Source organism: Miscanthus floridulus, chromosome 19 (genome assembly GCF_019320115.1).
Source record: "Miscanthus floridulus cultivar M001 chromosome 19, ASM1932011v1, whole genome shotgun sequence".
Lineage (NCBI taxonomy): Eukaryota > Viridiplantae > Streptophyta > Magnoliopsida > Poales > Poaceae > Miscanthus > Miscanthus floridulus.
Window position 1 is genome coordinate 3,851,900 of NC_089598.1, and position 21,633 is coordinate 3,873,532.

Here is a 21,633-nt window from a genome sequence, read left to right on the forward strand (position 1 = left end):
TCCAAGTGAGTGAATCGCCACAACGAGGACTAGCTTACCGGCAAGCAAGTGAACCTCGGTAAAAATCATTGTGTCATTATTTGATTCCGGGGTGATAGGTCTTCATTGGTATTCTTGATTGGTTCATTCCACGACTCGGCGGTATAACCATTCTTACTCTCTCTATACATTACCGCAAACTAGTTGTTAAACTCTTTAGTGTAGCTAGTCGTGAAAGCTTGTTAGTTTGGTTAGTGTGGCTCTTTAGTTTGTCTTTGAGAGCACTCTAAATTAGTGTAGTGATATAGCCATTGTGTGGATAAAGACTATAGAAACTAGAATTGTGGTAGGTGGCTTGTATTTTTAGTAGGCTAGCGCAACACTCGTTTCGCCTCATATTTGTCCAACCGATTTGCTAAGTGTTGTTGTAGAAATTTTAATAGGCTATTCACCCCCTCCCCCCTCCAGCCATAAGGACATTTCACCCATGCGCACGAGTTTCTTTAGGGGAAAAAATGAAATGCTAATTCACCATGAATGTCTAAGGCTGAGTTGCATATCATAAGCTCACGATGCTGCCAAGATATCAAGATATATATTTGAGCCAAATGACCAAAATTTCAGACTAACATAACAAGTTGCACTGATTCTTGAGTGATACAATCTCATGAGCAACGTGGTTGCATAGCATGACCACAAGTAAGAAGAGCTACCATGTCATGCCATGAGCAACACAACTAGCATGAAGAGAATGAAACATAATTGATAAGTGCAACTATAATAACATCAGCTCTATCGATACAGTAAAGCTAAAACCTCAAATGTACTAGTTCTTGTTTGCATGTTTTTTAAATGACATAATAAAAAATATTATCCCAAAACTTCTAGTTCCCTAACCTTTGCATGTTTCGATTAGAGCTTAGTAAGGTTTGTAGCCGGGAAACATTTGCATGTTTGGATTAGTGCTTAGTGAGGTTTGTAGCCCAGGAAATGTTTCCACTTTTTTTTTTGTATGTAGCCACCACAAGCGCACATCATTTTGTTATGAACAACTTAAAATAGTTTTGGTTTAACCAAACCACTTTAAAAAAAAAACTCGACCTGCGGAGGGTATGTCGGCCCCCGGGTTTTTTCCTTTAAGAAGATCTTCTCACACAGATCGAGAAAACCCCCGAACCCCCGCCTGACGCAGTGGTACCGTAACCCTGAGGGCGGGCGAGAGGATTTTTTTAACCTCAGCCTGAAATTCGCTCCCATAGAGAGTCGAACTCAGGACTTGAGGAGTGCCGCCGAGCCACCTAACCGCTTGGACTAGGCGCCCTTTGGCAACCAAACCACTTTTACAAAAAGAAAGAAGAACGAGGACTCATTAAACGCCTTGCATAGTTGCAGGTACAAAATTCCAGCACTGCTGCTCAAACGAGCAGTTGAACTGAGCCAAATTAAGGACCAAATTGCAGATCAGAATGCAAAAAAGCTCAAGGATCAATTATTGGATCGAATATGTTAATGTCAATAAATTTTTGAGAGCATATATCATGGGTATCTAAAAGATTTGGTCTTACACGTCTTCTGATAAAGATACAACAGAAGCAAGCAAATCTTTCTCTAACTGCCGCTCATCCTGTATCGCTAGTCCCACGCGAATGCATGAGTGAATCACAGGGCGTTTATCATCCGCTTCAGTTCCGAAGATCTCCTTGGATCAGGCTCGGCTATAGCCCTCTCAGTCAAGACATGCTTTATCCGGCACATTGATTTTTTTACCTGAAATTATTTAAAGCAAAAAAAAATTGTCAAGTATCAGATGTAAAAAAATAAATAGCATGGGAAAAACATATGCTGGACAAACAATGATGAGAAATGCAGAGCGCATCAACAAGAACACTGGTTTTTTTTTTGGGGTGGGGGGGAGGGGAGCATTTTTCTTTGGTATGTTTTAAAAATGTTAATAATTATTTTGCATGGTGAGGTCACCTTGCACATGTTGCCGTTGCTTCTGAAATTTGTTTTTAATAATTCTCATGTTCCCCAAACAAAATTTAATTCTCAACTCTATCTGTATGTGCTGGGAACTAACAGGATACTATTGTTAGTTATTATGAGCCATTGTCTTTTAACACATGAACTTTACTTGTGGATTACATTGGTTACATGGTTCAGTTATCAGGCACCCAGATTCAAGAATATTATTCACTAACATACAAAATATAACGAGAACCCACTTAGTTTAAGCCTTGTTTAGTTCCTCCCCCTAAAGTTTACTCTCTATCCCATCGAATGTTTGGACACATGCACGAAGTATCAAATATAGACTAAAAAAATAACTAATTGCATAGTTTACTACTAATTTACGAGACGAATCTTTTAAGCCTAATTAGTCCATGATTTGACAATGTGGTGCTACAGTAGCACATGCTAATGGCAGATTAATTAGGCTTACTAAATTCGTCTAGCGGTTTACTGGCGGATTCTGTAATTTTGTTTTTTTATTAGTATCCGAACACCCCATGTGACACCCGATGTGACACCCCAAAACTTTACACCCTGGATTTAAACAAGGCCTTAGTCAAATGTATCAGATTGTGCTTTAGAGCAACTCCAACAGGGCCCCTACTTGAGCCCCCATAGCTAAATATGGGGGCTCAGGCCAAAATACGAGCTCCTGCAGGGCCCCTACTCGGGCCCCGAAATATGTGTGGGCACCAAAATCCACCCTCCAGACCCCATTCCTGTTGGGTCACCCCTCCTGCCCCCATCCCGCGTGCCCATACGGAACGGCGACGTACCTCCAGCCCTGCGCGGGCTTCCTCCGACGACACATGGGCGCGCTGCTCCTCCGCCGAAGCCAAAGAGGAGGCTGGAGAGGTACACGGGGCGATCTCCGGCGAGCGGAGTGGGGTTCGTGGGCACCATGACTGTGGAGGCCAGGAGGAGGAATCAGAGCTATCTCCTAGCAATGGAGGAAGGGGAAGGAGGAGCGTGACCGCCCCGCCACCGGATCCTTCAACTCCCTCGGGTCGGGGTCGGAGGAAGGGGAACGAGGAGGAGCATGCCCCCCGCCCCGCCGCCGGATCCTTCCTCACTCGGGAAGAGAGTAAGGGGAAGCAGGAGCCTGCCCCCGACCCTGGGCCGCCTGCTCCTCCGATACTACGTGCGTGAGTTGCGATAGGTCAGATGGGGAAAGATTGAAGATGACAAGTGAGTCCTAATGGTCAGTGTCTATTAAGAGAATTTGGGGGCTTTGGTTTAGGGGCTTCTGCTGAAGCAAATGAAAAATAGAGGGCCAATAAAAAGGGGGTGAGCACCCAAATCAAAAATGGGGGCTCTGATTTGGGGTCTACTGCTGGAGTTGCTCTTAGACAAGATCAATAGGAAAATAAGTGTTTAGTATGCTATATTTACAATTATACAAGGATAATAAATCAGTAATAACTAGGAAGCTCATGAAAATGAAATCCCAAATGTAAACAGTGAGCAAACAAAAACCAAGGCAGGGCCAGGAAAAGTGGAAAAATATTTCTAAGAAGGAAAAACTTTTGATATGTAGAAGAATTGTAATGGCATGGCTTCACACCAACATATCAAACAACCTATCATCTTACAAAGCATGCCATAGTTATTTGATGAAATCAAAGCTGCTTTAACTATTGTTAGACATGACATCAAAATGATTCTGCAGAAAGCAAATACTGTGCAGTTATTATTGTTGGCAGTCAGATACCTTGGAAATTCGTTCTGGATTTGGAAACCGCATGTTCTCTGAATGCAGCATCTGACGCTGTGTCATTAGCATGTTCTTTTCTTTTAGAAGAACATACCACAGCTTCTGAAGGTCATCCCAAGATTTTATACGCAATTCAGAAGCCTTCCAACTGCGACCTAGCAATTGACGCAACAAAGAAAAGGGGAACAGTAAGCTTTCTAGAGAAGTAGTGTTCAAACTTTAAACAACAAAAATGTGTGGAAACAACAGCACAAAGTATCTAAAGTTATGACTTCCAAAATTTGCCAAGCCATGATTTTGGCTCTTATTTGGTTCGCTACCAAAACTTGCCAATCTCTCACATTTGGCTTGCCAAATCTATGGTTGTTTTGCCATACTTTTGCTTGCCAAATCTTTGGCATGGCAAAAATTTGGTCGCAAACCAAGCAAGCCCGAAATGACCATAAGGAAAGGACCAGCTTGTCAACAGTTACATGAGTAGTATTTGCAGTATGAAGGCAAGCGGGTTCAAACATTTCCATAACACAACCAAAGAAACCGTCTCGATCACATGTTCATATCCTAAGGTTTACTTGAACACAAGCAACAGCGGGCCCATAATTTTTCCAGGGCAAACAAAGCCCATTTGTCAACACCACATTGGGAGTTTCTCACAAGACATAATCTTCAGGCATGTCTAGTGTTTATCAAAGAAATAGATAGAAGCATATGTACTGTCCTAATCGTGACTCGTATGGGGCCTACAACTAATAATCATTCAGATATAAATGTCAGCCAAGTATACAGCAACTTTTACCACTAGTGATTAGATATCAAATGTCAGCCAGGTACACATCAATGTTAATTTCCCAAAGAACAACCTACTAGCATACTTTGTCGCAGACTAGTGCCTATGCAAACGAGTGAGGATTGGCCAATTCGAGCTCATATCAGGAGCAATAGCGCACTTAAATCAACAGCATACGCTCCAATCAACACAATCAATGGGTTGGCTTCGTCGACCATCTGCGCTAGCCACAGTACTAATCAACGAACACTACAAGCCGATGCGCTGCGCGAGGGAGAATGAATACCGTAGTGGGGAGGGGGCTTGTCTTCCTCGGTACTCCGCTCGACCTCGAAGAACTCCTCGAGCGGGTTCTGCGCCTTCCTGACCGCCGACGTCGACGCGGCCGCGGCTGACTCCGACGCGGCGGCGGCAGATGAGAAGAGCCGCCTCCCGAGCGCCCTCGACAGGGACAGCATCACAGCGGCGGCAGTAGCGGCGTCCTGCAGCACAACGGATCGGATCAGGGAATCCGGATTCGGCGGGGGGGGGGCGGGCGGGGCGCGGCGGTAGAAGGAGGAGGCTAGTGAGATACCGGCGGCGGCGAGTGATCCGCTAGAGAGGTGGGGATGAGAAGGGTTTAGATGCGATGCGACACGCGAGAGGGTTTTCGCTTGGAAATCTAGCGCTTCTACTCGAGTAGGCACTGACAGTGTGGACCAACTCCTCTTTCCCTCTGCAGCTCTGCTTTATGCAGCATTCGTTGCAGGGAGACCAGGCCTTTTTTTCCAAAACTTTAGTCCTTATCACGTAGAATGTTTTGACACATATATAAAATATTAAATATAGACTAAAAAATAACTAATTATACAGATTACGACTAATTTGCGAGACGAATTTTTTAAGCATAATTAATCCATGATTTGATAATGTTGTGATACATTAAAGCTACAGTAACATGTACTAATGACGGGTTAATTAGACTTAATAGATTTGTCTCGCTGATTACTGAGGACTTATGTAATTTATTTTATTATTAATATACAAACACTTCCATGTAACACCCGATGTGACACTCCTAAACTTTAGCCCCTGGATTTAAACACCACCTGAATGAGAATATGGATGAAGGAATCATAAACTCATGAACGCATGTCAAATACGGATTACAAACCATAGTTAAATTTTGTTTTAATAAGTGAATAACGTTAACCAATAACAATAGCAACAACATTGAGCAACGATCCGGCCCCGTTCGCTTCGCTGAAAAAACAAGTCAAAACACTATTCCGGCTGATTTGTTGTAAGAGAAAAACACTGTTTCGACAAAAAAAAGAAGCTAAAAAGTACGGATTATAAGAGAAACGAACAGGACCATTACTCCCTTCAACTCAAATAAAGAAATGTAATTCTCGTTTTCAATGGGTCAAACAATTTTAAGTTCAATCAAATTCATCTAAAAGTTATTCGCATTGCTGACACCTAATATGTATCATTAGATTAATCATAAAATATATTTTCAAAGAACTATTTATAGGCATAAATGTTGATGCTATTTTTAAGAAAAGATGAGGTAGGTCATGTACTAATCATGGCTTTGGAGAGCTTTCAGCACTCGAAAATGAAAATGCCAGGGTTGTTCCCTCCTACAAAAATGTTACATCGTACGCAGAGACATCCAGCACACTTTTGCCCAAGCAATAATTTAGAATACACAGCAAGGTCGCCTCGTCGCCTCTGTTTCTTGAGGCAACAATCCGTTACAAGATAGACCATAAGAGATCTAATATTATCTAACAAATTTCTCTTCCCAAAATTTTTGGAGCAACCATCCTCGCTACTCTAGCTCTTGCCTATGTTGTGAAGGAACACACTTTCTACTCACCACATGTCCTGGAGCTTTTGGCCAGTTAAATGTATTCCAGGGAAGTGTCCCCATTTTTGAAGTTTGCCAAAACCCTGCAAGGGCAGGAACGGGGTCAATGGATAGCCATTCATCCTCGGCCCCTGCCCCTACCCCTCCCTCCACCCCTTCCACGACCGCCTCTCCCTCTGCCACGACCGCCTCTACCTCTCCCACGATTTCCACCAAACATATAGAACTCGGCTTTTCCCTGCTTCAAACCCAGGGTCTGTACACCTCTCTTTTTTACATCCTTGGGTTCATCGTCACCAGACGATTCTTCCTCGTGCCTTCTTCGGCTTTTAGAGATAAATGAAATCTCCCGTGAGCCACCAGGCCCATACTTGACTGCATCAAGTGCTTTCGAGTTCTGTTTCCTTTCCAGGGCAGCTATCCTATCCCCAAGGGGAACAGCATCCTCGTTTGATAAAGACACACTATTCACAAATGCTTCAGCATGGTGCTCATCCTTGACCTCGTATAACCTGAAACATATAAAGCAGTAAGGACATCTTCGATGTACCAGTAGAATAGAATGTACATCAAATGAGACACAATAGTATAGCTACTCAAATTTAGAAATGCAATAGGTCAGCACGAGACTGAACTAAGAACTCCATAAATGAGAATTGCAGTTTTTTTTTTTCTGGAAGTTAATAATTTTTCATGTAAGTTCACTTTCCTTATGAATTGGAAATATGCACCGAATATACAAGAAATGATTCAATTTTGAAGGGGTGTTTGGTTCCCCCTACTAAAATTTAGTCCATGTCGCATCGGATGTTTGGACACTAATTTAGAGTATTAATCGTAGACTAATTACAAAACTAATTACTCAGATTGAGACTAATTTACGAGACGAATCTATTAAGCCTAATTAGGCTCATGTTTAGTCTTTCTAATTAGTATACAAATACCCGATGTGACATCTACTAAACTTTAGTCTCCGGATCCAAACACCCTCGCACCTTCTAATACCATAGGCAACATGGCAAAATTTCAAAAGGGAAAATGTGCAGTTCAAGTCATAACCAAAATAAAGCAAAATCTCACCTTATACGCTTTGAATTATGCATGCCATCATCACTGTCAGATTCCGCTGAAGCATCAGATGCATTACCATCAGATTGTTGATCATCCTCACTAACACTATCAAAATGTTCTTCAATAAGGCGAGGCTCCTTTGTAGCTGCTTGAGGATGAAGTGCAAGATATTCCTTTGATTCTACATCAATTTCAAAATCCTGCTCATAAGATCAATGGGATTAGAAATCAAGTATCATGAAAAAAATTAGTACTGATTAGCTTACAATATGATACATGATTAAATAGCACAAGTAGGACAAGATTCAAGCTGGAGTGGTGGCCACAATAAGAGGTTAGATGCAGAAAATGGTTAAATTACAGCTGAAATTCTCCACATTCAGTTTCTCATACACAAGAGTGGATCATGAACAAAAGCTGTACAGCACACATCAGTGACATTAGCAAGAATGTGCACACAAAGTTTCACATGCTAAAATAAACAGCAGCAGCATTGCACAAGCATAAGATCAGGTAAAAATCATGATAAATTGATTGAGATATGCTGTAATTTCTTTTTATATACCACTACCAACATGGACAGTACAAATCCATCTGCAAGACTGCAATCTAATAGCAGTACTGAAAAACAACCAGTAAAATTCCACACCTTATTCTCAAACATTGGTTTGAACCGTTCATCATGCAAAATCGCCTTATTGAGTTCTAGCTTTCTTTTCTTCTTCTTAATACTTGATTTATCAACATTCTCCGTATCAAGATCTATTTCATCTTCCATTATACTGTCCATAATATGCCTGTTAACCTTCGGTATTTTGACGACTTGCTGCACGAGAAAAAAAAAAGTTCATCAGGTTTGTAATATAGAGCCTGTACCACAGATAAGCAGGTGAAAAACATACCGTTATACGAGATTTTCTCTGAGCTTCTATTTTCTTTTTCTTTATCTCTTCTTTAATTGTCTCGTACTCAACAGGAGCAACTTCTGCCCGTTGCTGCAAAGAAATAGAAATCCTGGTAAATACTGTTTCGTGTCATTTCTTTAACCCATCCGACCATACAGAAAAATAATATAAGCAGTCCATAATAGAGATCATTTATACAGTTGATGCCTAACAAAGATCTAATTTACAAAGAACAATCTAGTATGTCAACAAAGGGAAGTGTCTTAATTTCAGGAAATCAAACATCTAGCCGTAACTAAATGAATTGCTAAGTATAATAGAGGAAACAACCAGCACAAGATATATGGCTAAACATTCTAAAGAAATTCTAATGAATTATATGTAAATGTGTAAAAGAAGCCAATTTTACCTTCTTGTATAGTTCATAACGTACGACAAATCCATGTAAATATGCTCTTACAGCACTGCTGCCAATGTATTGAGTAAGGTTCAGTCGCTCCATCTCTTCTTTAGTCAAGAACTTGTACTCATCAAACAGTGTTGTATCTGGTTTCTCTTCCATCTCCTCCTATAAATGGAGGAAGGCAAATGATGAAATGTTCACTTAAGGATTACTAGATCAACTACTAGAAAGCAATGAAGAAGTCTCACGCACAGTTAGGTTATCAAGATGTGAGCACCACTTTGGAGCAGGGCCAAGTGCAGGAATGAAGTGGGCAGGTATCTGGCTATTGTCCAGGGCTAATAGCATTAAACCACTATTCCGGAAGATGCAGACATCGTTTATAGCACCACCATCTGGTTCAATGCTAGTCATGTTATTTCCCTGCAGAAAAGATTGAGGGCATCATGGCATCATCCAACAAAGAACTTCAAATAATGAAAATGCATATTGAAATTGGAAAGATATAAAGGAATGAGTTTCACCAAAGAAATAAAAAGTTAAGAAATTATACAGGTTTATAATGGACTATGGCAGCCCATGAGAGTATTGTTATGTTCTTTAAAATAGCATTGCAAATTATGGTTCAAAAAGACATACACCTTTTCAAGCATTGCTTGGCTAATTTCTAATAAATCGCATTATTTGGTTTGCCTACTAAATGCACAAGAGCTCCCAAGTCCTTGAACTGGGTTCAGAGCAAGAGTCAAGCAGTTATGAAAACCTAAAAATGTCATTTCAGTTTTCCTATCGCTGTGTTGTAAAAAAGGGTCATGTTAGTTCATGTGTAAAATAAATATTCCAGATTATCAAATTTAGTGTTATAAAAAATGGAATAAAGTTAGTGCCATGAGAAACATATTCCTCATAGACATACATGTAGCCTGGAACCACAGATAATTTGGTAAAACTGATAACTCCCATATTCCCTAAGAATTTGCTGATATGTTGGGAGGTACCTGGGTTAAAAGTGCCATGCAAGTATGCAACTACATGCTTCCCAAATAAACCCAAAGTGAAACAAGGGCAAATAAGCAATAAAGTTGTCAGCAGTCAGCACAACCTGATATACAAAATTTGGGTTCTGTTCTAATAACTTCCCTAATCTGCTTCAGATATTGAGGCTAGGGCATGCATTACCAGTACAGATTCAAAAATGTTACAGGAATAATTCATGATACATTCAGACTGCACCATAATAAAAACTAGGTTAAAGCCTTTTAAGGTGTAACCACAGCCATGTTTGACTTCAAGAATGGCAAGCGAGCAAACATCCAATTGATCATAAAATATCAGTATGTCTTAAATTAGAGTTTGTTTTAAATCCATATCAAACCCAATATGGACTGTGTCAAATCACACCATGAATAATGAAGAAAACATTTGAACAAAATGGAAAGGAAAGAACTCACTGTATTAGGATCCCAGACTCTCACTATGTGCTTATCAGCAGTGATCAGTTTAGGTTCAGTAGAATTAAGTGTCTGGTGCCACTTGATATTTAATATTGGGCTACCATACCTGAAACAGATGATAACAGCAACTACATGCTCAGCGAAAGGTACAATATGTAACTCAAAAAGCATTCAACTATTGATTGCAATTCAAACGTAATAGAGATATGGCCCCAATGTTTGCAGCTTATTCTTTCAAGACTCATTAATAAAAACAAACAGTTTTAAAAATCTTATTGCAGCAGTTGTATCTGTTAATTTATTTGAAGAAAACAGGTGGAATGTGTGTGAAATGATATGATATTAGGATGGGGAAATTAGAAAAGGTAAGGCCCCGTTTGCAGGTGGAAATAGAGTAAGAAAAAACCATCTACTTATCTAGTGAGAGAATTCCTTCAGAAGGTTCATATAGAAATGGTCGAATGGCTGGAACTAACTTTTGATGATAATGATTAACAAGTGAAAACCCTTTCTTCATAAGAAGAAACATAGGACTTACATGTGATCCTTAACTCGCAGAGGAGAACACATGCGTAAATCATATATTGATATCTGCAGAAAACCCCAAAATTGTTGAAGCATACTGAGACTAAAACAATTCATGAAACTAATATAGCAATTTTTAAAGGGATAGCTGACATGTTTCTATAGAAGAAAAAAATCTATAAACACCACTAGATTAGCATACAGCACACCGCTGTTAAGTACAATAGCCAAACTGAAGAAATGGGAAGAGGTAGAGCACAGAACTACCGTATTGAGTTTTGCTTAATGTAAAAATAGTTTCCTCAAACCCTGTTGGGATCTGAATCCCTTCACGGTTTGTGGCTGATCGTTGTCATTTGTTGCCTTGCATCATGTTGGTTGCATAAGGCTGTTTAAGACATCTTTTAGTGGTTGCTTTGGTCACGTAAGGTTGTTGTTTTAGTTGTAAGGTCGTGTAAGGTTGTTCTGGTCGTGCATGGTCATGCAAGGTCGTTGTTCTGATCGTTGTGGTCATGTAAGGCCGTCGCACTTTGCTATTTTGGCCTTACTTCTCTCTTAATGCACTGTATGTTCGAGAAAAAAAAAGCTAGATGGCGCTGAGTAAATAAGGTCAATTATTTGAGTGTCCAAAAAACCTGTTGTTAAGAAGACAAAACTTCCCAGTTCTATGTTGGGTATTGAGCACAAATAGGATGGCCCGGGGAGATATCACATAAGGTCCACCCAAGACCCCACTGTCTGAACAACCAGTAACAACAAGAGGTGAATAGAACAAAGGAGGAATGCATGATGCCATTTTCCCCATTTTGCTCCTTAAGTAGAAGGTATTAATACAATACAGATGAAGTTATATTATCCAACTTTGTAGGTGACAACACCAAGGAGCACACTTCAGAAAGAACATAAAGGTCAAACATGCAATAGCCTGTAATGGCACAGTTATCATGGCATAATTTTATCTGAAGTTACAAAGGTCAAACAAAGTAGGCAAGTAGCTATCACAATGTTAATTTACATAGAATTAAAGCAGAAAACAGAGGCATAAATGGAGCAAAACGGATTAAATTGTTGTAAGGATAGAAAAGGCGCAAAATATACTATGCATAATGCAAAACACTGACACATGGTTCCTAGTTTCTGTCATGGTAGTAGGGGAAATAAAAAAAAATAACTAGGCACATTGAGAGAGAGAGAGCAGTGAAAATCAAGCAGGAAAACAGCTAATAACAACATATACCTTTCCTGTACTGGTCCCCACTGCCATAAGGTATCCCTGATCTTCATCAAATTGCAAAGACGTGACCTCCTGCAGTTTCAAACATGAGAGGCAGTTACAAACTTAAGCATCAGCATACTAATTTGCTGTCAAAGTAAAACATGAACCTGATAATAATCTTCAGAAGAAACAACTGGAATATTAATTCTGCCAACAGAAGTTTTTTTCCTCATATCAAAGCACTCAACCGCACCATCCTCACCACCACAACCAACAAGTCCATGGATCTTACTGGGAGCACAGCAATTAATCTTGGGGTTAACAATACTTGATAATCTAGTCACTAAGCAAGCCATGTAATAAGTTAATAAAAAATTATTACCTTCGTGTAACCGCATTTATTGCTGGTGATTGGGAGGAAAGAGAAGCAAGGAATCGTCCCTGCACAAGTGATTGGGAGGAAGTGGATTCAATAAACCAACAGAAGGAATATGTGCATATAATGCAGTCACAACCAGAATTGATACCACCAAAATCAAATCAAGGCATAGTGTAATATAGCTAAGTAGAACACCATTCAAAATAATATGCTTATGTGCTTATGATACATGTGGATCTTTGATTCTGTACTAGGTGTCAAATAAAAGCGTAAAATATGATGCTTTGCTGATGACTAATAAAAGATAAACAAACTATTCATATCTGTACGACTAATTAAGCACTGAAATTAGACCTGCTCTAAGTTGATCCTGTACAGATCTGGTGATGAAGCAGCACATAGCAAGTCGCAGGACCAACAATCGTAGGCCATGTCCCTTCCCATTCTGTCAATGAATCATTATGGGGATTAACAATATGTAAGATAGATATTTGGACAAGCACTGTTTTTACAACCTTTGAAAGGATTCCCTACTACTAGTTGTTATCATTAAAGAATGGACTTCTCTGTTTAAACTCAGAATCTGAGAAGAAATACACTATGTGTTAAATTAGTACAGGATATTTTATAATGCGAAAAAACCTTATATTTTCCTAATCCTAAAGAGGAAGACAACTAAATCCACAGAGGTGAGAAGTTAATATTACTACCTCACAGGCACACCGCACACCACACATCTTAAACTAGAAATGCATATCTATGATCGGTCATCAAGATCAAGACATAAAAGTATGCTATAGTAGAGATGCTAACCTTGGAATTCTCAAGCTATAATGGCTTCCATACTTAGCGTGCAAATTTACAGAACGATCAGCACACAAAAACGCAAGTTTTGAATAGTCGTCACCAAGGATCTGAAGAAACAAACAATCAAGCTTGTTAGATAGGAAATACAAGAGCAGCTCTAGTCGGTAACAAAAGGGAAGGTACAAAATGTCGACATTTTCATAAGCAAATTATTACGAAATTTTGAGCAGTTATCTCCTATGGATGCATCAACTGGTAATAAGACCCATATTGCTTGAGGAAACGTAAACAGGCAACAATTTTAACTAATAATAAAATACTAACTCGCAGTAGGTACTAGATAAACAACCCATGTGTGTTCTCCACCATCCCATCAGTTACTTCTACTGCGCTATGGGGAAAGCTAAAACCACCCTCTATGTATAGAAGTCCAGGTAGTGATCAGGTGCATAAGAGAATGCACCTCTAACCTTATCGACAATTACTTAAAAGTTATTAAAACTCATGAGCCTGGAAATGAGGTTCAATAGGAGTATACCTGGAAAGTTACAATTTCTGAGATCAGGTGCCGCTCGAACTTCATCGACAAGTTCCTTCAACTCATAGACTTTAACTTGCGGGGGGATAAATACCTAGCAAATAAGACAGATATAAGCATGCCGCACTGCCACTCCCTAACATGCACGCGAATTAAGCTAAACATAGGCCATGTGCAAGCTTATAATAGTTAACACACCTGAGGCGATCACGTACTGGTCATCGGGCGTCAGCTTGATCTTGGTGGTGGCAGTCTCGAACCTCAGGTCATGGATCAAATCCAATTTCCGCTGATACTCTACGACCAAAGAAAGCGTAGTTTCCCATCATTGCTACCCCTGACTAAAATCTCCACACACAAAGAAAGGGAACGCCGGCGGGTGGGTTCCGGAGGTACCTTTGTCCTTGCGGAGGGCGCGCTTCTTCTTGGCGACGACCCAGGGGGCGACGTAGCGGCTGCCGGTGAGCGAGTAGAGCTTGACCCCGTTGATGGAGGTGGACTTGAGCGTCCCCGCGCCGTGGCTCGCCGCCATCTCCGACGCGGTCGCCGGAGCCCCTTTACTCCGCGCTCCCCCTCGTCTTCGACGGCGCCGTCGCGGTGGCGGTGGAGGTGGCGGGCGCTGCTGCTGCTAGGGTTTAAGGAATTTGGAGGGAGTCGGAGTCGGCTGCTGTCCCGGCGCTAGTGGTGCGGCAGGAGAGAGGAGACTGCCCGACAGGTCAGGATGCGGCGGCGGCGCGACGAAAGCTCTCGCAGCCGTTGGATGATCATCTCGTCTCATCATCTATTCATCTGTAATAAATGGTTGGGCCTCGTCCCTGCTGTTCGTGGGTCATTCGATATCGGCCCATGAATCCGGACTCCCGTTAGAAAAAAAATGTGTTCTTTCTCGGCTTTCTTCCGGACAGTTGGTCTTTCTCTTCTGTACAATCCAACCTGTTCTCTTCTGTTCTGTTCTACGTCGACCTGAACAGCTTGTGATCTCGTGACCATCTTCAATGCATGCATGGATGGGCCCGTGAGCAGCCGCCATGCACGCAATGTAGTGTACTCACATCCTTGAGTCACATATACTCAAGCTCACCAGGAGGTGAGGAAAAATATCAGGTGCAATTCTGCAAATCACCTTCTCATCATATTTAGGAGTTCTCGAAAAATGTAACTTTTCCTATATAAAAAATTTCACACGGAAATGATAATTGCGTATATGCACTAGAAGACAAAATTTATGAGATTTTTGGGTGCATATATGCAATAGAAGACGAAATTTTTGGGTCCACATTTGCCCTTATGCAGCTGAAATTTGTTCTTTTTTATTTTATGTTTTTTCTAGATGGATGCGGAGTTTTGAATCTCAATGTTTTTCCCCCACATGGTGCACAAGACAGTTGCTTTGAGTCCTGTTGCCGAGTGCAGGCTGCAGCAGGGGGAAAACAGCGCGTATTTGGCAGAGATGCCGCTGGACGCCGCCGATTCCGAGGACTCGGCGTGGCCTGCGGTAAATGATCATAAATTTTTAACCAGAAAAGTATTTTTCTCTCACACAAATCAGTCAGCAGTACTTCTTCATGAACCAGCAATGATACGAACAGAGAACCGAACACGCGGTTGGTCGCCGGTGAGTTTGGCCCTTGTTTAGTTAGGCCTTGTTTAGATCACCTCCAAATTCCAAATTTTTTCACTCTCTCTCCATCACATCAATTTTTGGACGCATGCATGGAGCATTAAATGTAGGTAAACAAAATAACTAATTGCACAGTTTGGTTGTAAATCACGAGACGAATCTTTTGAGCCTGGTTAGTCCATGATCGGACAAAGTTTGTCAAATACAAACGAAACATGCTACAGTGTCCAGATTACAAAAATTTACAATCTAAACAAGGCCTTAGGCCCAGTTTAGTTCCCAAAAAATTTGCAAAATTTTTCACATTCCCCGTCACATCGAATCTTTAGACGCATGCATGAAGCATTAAATATAAATAAAAAATAAAACTAATTACACAGTTTAGACGAAATCCACGAGACGAATCTTTTAAGCCTAATTAGACTATGATTGGACACTAATTACCAAATAACAACGAAAACGCTACAGTGCTCATTTTGCAAAAATTTTTGCATCTAAACAAGGCCTTACCCAAAATCCAAACTTTGGCACTATAAAAAAGAAGATTCCTCGTCACATCAAACTTGCGGTACATGGAGTACTAAATGTTGATGAAATCAAAAACTAATTGCACAGTTTAGTTGTACTTTACGAGACGAACGTTTTAAGCCTAATTAGTCAACGATTGAACAATTATTACCAAATATAAACAAAATGCTACAGTGCACTACGATACTACAGAATTTACGGTGGCGCCGATTCCGGCGGCAACTAAACGCGCCCTTGGATGGATGAAAGATGACCGGCGACAAAATTCGCACGACGTCACTGCACTGGCTCTGCGCCGAGGTCACGGGCTTGGTGCTGTCAGTCACTCAGCCCGACGTACTATCTAGGCATATATATATATATATATATATATATATATATATATATATATATATATATATATATATATATATATATATATATATATATATATATATATATTAAATATACATTAAAAATAATTAATTATATAGTTTGTGACTAATTTACGAGATAAATCTTTTAAGCCTAATTAGTCTACGATTTGACAATGTTGTGCTACAGTAACACTTGTGCTAATGACGGATTAATTATGCTAAATAAATTCATCTCGCGGATTACTGACGAATTCTATAATTTGTTTTTTATTAGTACCCGAACGCCCCATACAATATCTCATGTGACATCTGATATGACACCCAAAACTTTACACCCTGGATTTAAATCAGGCCTTAGCTCTGGCTCAGCGGAAGCGTTGCCGCTCTCGTGCACTGCCTGCAGATCGCGTCACGGTCGACCTCGACCAGCAACAGTGGTCGTGCAGATGTTTAAATACAGGGAGTAAAATTTAGGGATGTCATATCGGGTGTCACATCACAGTGTAAAGTTTTGGTGTGTCACATCGGATGTCACATAGGGTGTTGTATGAGGCGTTCGGATACTAATTAAAAAACAAATTACAGAAGTCATCGGTAATTCGCGAGATAAATTTATTAAACCTAATTAATCTGTAATTAGCATATGTTTACAGTAACACCACATTGTCAAATCATGGATTAATTAGTATTAAAAAATTTGTCTCGCAAATTAGTCACAATCTGTACAATTAGTTATTTTTTCAGTCTATATTTAATACTCCATGCATGTATCCAAACATCTGATATGATATGGAGTAAATTTTAGGGAAAGGACCTAAACAAGGCCAAAATGTCAGTTTTTTCACACTGTTTGTGTTCTTCGTTCCGGTATCGGGGAAAATACAACAACGAATGAAAAAAATGCTTAACTTAGCAGAGAGGGTCGCTTGTTGTCGGTGTTTCGAGTTACCGACTAGTAAATTTCTAGTATTACGTGTCTAGCTTGGATGGTGTATTTAGAGGACACGAGGTTTATACTGGTTCGGGCAAAAAGTCCCTACGTCCAGTTCGTCGCTGCTGCTCGTGTTACTAATACTGAAAGTTTATAGTATAGGTTACAAACGAGCGAGAGAGGGACATGTCCCAAGTCTCTGATATGTGTGTGCTCCTAAGACGTGTTATGACGTGTGTTTTGATGTCTATGGACATGTAGAGTGGTGAACCGCCCCTCTCCTGGGACGTCCTGCTTCCCCTTTTATAGACGAAGGGGAAGAGCAGGTTACACAGAGAGAAAGAGGGAGAAGAGCCAAGGAGAGGAAGGCTTCCAGGACCGCCGGGTCTTTCTTTTCCTTTATGCGGGTCCCGCAGACACTGCAGATGGTGACAGAGATGGCTCCACGCCGGGTGCCTGTTCGCCGCTAATGCCACGCCCCCACGTTGTCAGTGGGTCGTAACGTCCCATTCCGTCCCGACGGGGCGACGCGGTGAACCAGCGTGCTGGTCAGCGGCCGTACAGGAAGTAGGCAGCATAGTGACCACACGCCCGTCACTGTTGGTGATGTGAGTTCCCTGGAGTGACATGTCGCGGGCACGGGTCATGTTGAGATGTGCCCGCTCCCTGCACGATGCCGAAAGTTTGACCTTGGGTTGTACTTTCTGGCCCGTAGTGGTTGACGGCGGTACAGGCTTCTGTTAGGAGCCGCGCCTGAAGGGTCGGGCGAGACGAAGCCCCGAACCCAGAGGTCGGGCGAGGCGGGGGCCCCGACCCAGAGGCCGGGCGAGGCGGAGCCCGCCCTCAAAGGTCGGGCGAGACGGAGCCCCCGACCCAGAGGTCGGGCGAGGCGGGGGTCCCGACCCAGAGGTTGGGTGAGGCGGAGCCCGCTCCCCAGAGGTCAGACGAGACGGAGCCCGCGCACCTGGAGGTCGGTTGGAGCTGTAGTCGCGCTCTTGACTGCTCGGATGAATCAATGTTGATGATCATTAGCTCCTCCTTTTTGGATACCCTACTATTGATCCCCGACACTTGTCTTATGAGTCATAATTTTTTCGTAAAGGAATAGTATTTTTCTCTCACAACAAATCAACGAATAATACTTTTTAGCTCGTCTTTTCAGCGAAGCGAACAGGTTGCTCGAAAAAGACAAGCGGCATGTTCTGCTGGTGGTATTTCGGCTAATTTCAGCTGATTCAATAATGTTTTTGTGACGGAGAATAAGCCGAAATAAGCATAAACCGGCTGAAAAGTAGATGAGCAGACCAGGATAAAAATAAAAAGTACTGTTCGTTGATTTGTTGTGAGAGAAAAATACTATTTTTTATAGAAAAAGTATGGCTCATAGGCTAACGAACAGAGGTGGAACAGAATCCAAGCGAGAGTCAAAGGGCGGTGCAGTATTCCTTGAGTTTTTCGACTGATCCGGTCCTTTTACCCTGAGAATCCTGATGCATGCCGATGCAACATACCAAGTTTTGCCCTCGACATTCCACGTTTGGGGCCCATCAATGACATTTCCAACGCCACCTAAGCAGGTCATGGATGTGGTTTACAGAGGGGGGCAGCCGCAACAACCAGCTGTTGACAGCTGCTTTGTCAAACTACTGCTCCGTACTTCCTCCGTTCTAAATTATAAATTATAAGACGTTGGATTTTTTTGACATCAAATTTAATCACTCGTCTTATTCAAAAATTTATGCAAAATGTTACTTTTTTTTGTTGTGGCTGGCTTTATTAATAAAAGTTCTTCAAAAATGATTTAAACTTGGCTATGTTTACATATTTTTTTTTTTGAATAAAACGAGTGATCAAAATTAGAGTAAAAAAGAAGGTCAAACGTGGATGGAGGAAGTATTTGTTAACAACGTCCGCTGCTGGCGCAATCGCAACCCATTACTTCAGATGATGCTAATAACGCTGGGTATGCCGTGGCTGGAACAAACTGGTTTTCACTATAGCTAACATGCAAAACCAACCAAGCATAGATGCCGGGGGATTCATCTGACAAAAATCCTTCCAAAACTTGAACTGAAAGCAAGGCCGCGTTTAGTTCGCGGCAGAATCGGCGCCGCCGGAATTCGCCGGCACTGTTTCGGCACTGTAGCATTTCGTTTGTATTTGGTAATAATTGTCCAATCGTGGACTAATTAGGCTCAAAACGTTCGTCTCGCAAAGTACAACCAAACTGTGTAATTAGTTTTCGATTTCGTCAACATTTAGTACTCCATGCATGTACCACAAGTTTGATGTGACGGGGAATCTTCTTTTTATATAGTGCCAAATTCTAGAAAATGGGGGAACTAAACAAGGCCCAATACGTGCACTACTCACCTGCTGCCATCAAGTCATCACCAACACCAACCGCCTGACCTCCAGCTCCAGGTCAAGTCCCAATCTGAGAGCCGCAAAAGCTCCAACCATGCCAATTGCCAACTCCGGACCGGACGAGACGAGACCCTGCACGGCTGTCCGCTGTGCTCTCAGTCTGAGGTGGCCAGGTCCAACACGATCACCACCAGTGTCGCCTGTTTTTTTTCTTCTTCGCTTTTTTCATTGGTATATGCAACACTTAATCGTCTTGTTCGCTTCGCTTATAAACCGTACTTTTTCAGCTAACAAATAATATTTTTTTCTCATAATAAATCAGCCAACAGTATTTTCAGTCATGGCTTATCAGCCCAGCAAACATGACAAATCATAGAAATTACTCCTACAAAAATAGTATTATACAGTACGCCAAATGTGCGAAAATTCAAAAATAGCATACTGTCGTACTCCCATCGAACGACTTTGCAGCATCGTCATACCGGTAGTAGTACGAAAAAGCTTAAAGTCTTATGTATAAACCCTGTTTAGCTCTAGAGAACCCTAGTCATATCTATCTAGCTCTAAAATTCTGAATCTGGAACTGTTCGGTGCATTTAATGACTTATTTCGTTTACATATTTTTTACTTTAATTTAACCTGCAAACTACAGAGCTAAAGCTATGCTAAACGGACCCATGCTCAAAGATGATTTTGATTAATTTTGTTCCGTGAGGAAATGACATTGCTTTTTGGCAAATAAAAATGATGACTTGTACAACTTTATTTCCAATGCCATTCATAAGATTGTTTTTAAGTAATTACTTGGATTGAGAAAGAGAAAATGTTATTTTGTGTGCCTATCCGGGTTATATTGATTGATTGATTGAGAAGGTGTGTGATATTTATCGATTGAGAAGGCAGCGAGTCACACCGTATTCTGCATTGGTGTCACACCGTATTTTGCAAAACCAATATAGTAGATGCAAACCTCGTTCGCATATGACACTTTCCTTACAAACACACCCACGCTTGTAAAAGCACGCCAAACCCTATGAGTGTTTTCGAGAGACTGAATTGGACCGACATGTGTAGAGGTTGATGAAGTCATTATGGACCATGGGAGCATAGGCCAAGTTAGACATGTTTAGTTGCTGAACACGCCTTGTAGCCAGCCCACGTAAGCCAAACCGGCCTCCTAGCCATAGCCAGGCTCCGAAAGAACGCAGAGAAGGGTTCTGGGGCCAAGCTTGAGCCAGCTCCCGCAGAGATTCTCGTCACCACCTCGCGCAGCTCCCCCCGCCGAACGTCAGCATCTTCCTCACGGGGCCCGGCGTCGGCGGGGGGGGGGGGGGGAGCATGCGGTGGCAGCGGCACTGCATCTACTGCCTGCTGGCAGCGACGGAGGCAACGGTGGGGCGGGGGGGGGGGGGGGGGCTCGAGCCCTCCCTACCGATCCCGGGCACGTGGAGCCCTCCTAAGCCCATCTCTTAAAATTTTATGCATATATGTATTAGCTAGGAGGGTCTAAGGTTAGGAGAAGATAAAAAACCTCTATTCTTTGTTGGGCCGAAAGGGAAAATAGCTCAGTTGGTTAGAAGTTAGAAGCCCAACCCGAATCGACGACTCCCGAGACCCAGAGGCGGCGGCCTGCTTCTACATGGCTCCTCGGCGGCTCCAGCACGCCGCATGCCGCAACGAGCAGCGAGCAACATCACAGCGTCTGGCGGCAGTGAGCAGGTTGTAGGCGCCAGGCGGCACAGTCCGCATCAGCGTCGGCTCCGGCGCCAGATCTCGAACCGCGAATCGGTGCGGCGGTCCTGTACCCGCAAGCAGCGACACCTGGAGGAGCTCCGGGGCCGCGCCGCCCGCCTCCGCGCCGGCAACCGCGACCTCGCCGCGTGGCTCCACGGCGTGCAGGCCCGCGCCGCGCTGGTCCGCCTCACCAACGCCCGCCTGCGCGCCGAGGCCGGCGCCCTCGCCCGCCGCCAGCCGCGCCCTCGCGCTGCGCCAGATCTATGCCGCGTCCACGTCTGGAGACTGGAGCTGCGGTACCGGCGGCTTCTTCGAGCTGTAGGCGCTCGCCTCGCTGATTGCGTAGCCGACCGGACATCGAACGTCTGAGCAGAGCAGGTGCGGATCATCTTTTTGACTCGGTAGGAGCAGCCGAGCAGCGTCGGAGCAGGTGATTTTTTAATTATGAAA

The 21,633-nt window shown here is 42.4% G+C and overlaps 1 protein-coding gene and 2 pseudogenes across 1 annotated transcript; 1 reads left to right on the plus strand and 2 right to left on the minus strand.

The window, feature by feature from the left end:
* Positions 1-1,460: 1,460 nt before the first annotated feature.
* On the minus strand, positions 1,461-5,180 carry LOC136529623 (uncharacterized). Its single transcript, XM_066522699.1, has 4 exons — positions 5,068-5,180; positions 4,780-4,975; positions 3,704-3,861; positions 1,461-1,746 (listed from the first exon to the last, which is right to left on the minus strand). Exons 2-4 carry the CDS (start codon positions 4,949-4,951, stop codon positions 1,639-1,641), a joined length of 438 nt encoding a protein of 145 aa, XP_066378796.1. The 5' UTR covers positions 4,952-4,975; positions 5,068-5,180; the 3' UTR covers positions 1,461-1,638.
* An 871-nt stretch (positions 5,181-6,051) lies between these two features.
* Positions 6,052-14,347, minus strand: LOC136527840 (uncharacterized; annotated as a pseudogene).
* Positions 14,348-21,117: 6,770 nt separating this feature from the next.
* LOC136525399 (ocs element-binding factor 1-like) lies at positions 21,118-21,529 on the plus strand (annotated as a pseudogene).
* The last annotated feature ends 104 nt before the right edge of the window (positions 21,530-21,633 follow it).

Bases quoted from the DNA above. Each gene is read 5' to 3' on its own strand.
- LOC136529623 (XM_066522699.1), bottom strand. From the start codon at position 4,951: ATGCTGTCCCTGTCGAGGGCGCTCGGGAGGCGGCTCTTCTCATCTGCC. The intron at 3,862-4,779 runs GTATTCATTCTC...GTCAATTGCTAG, and splicing joins CAAGCCCCCTCCCCACTACG to GTCGCAGTTGGAAGGCTTCT. The intron at 1,747-3,703 runs GTATCTGACTGC...AAATAATTTCAG, and splicing joins ATCCAGAACGAATTTCCAAG to GTAAAAAAATCAATGTGCCG.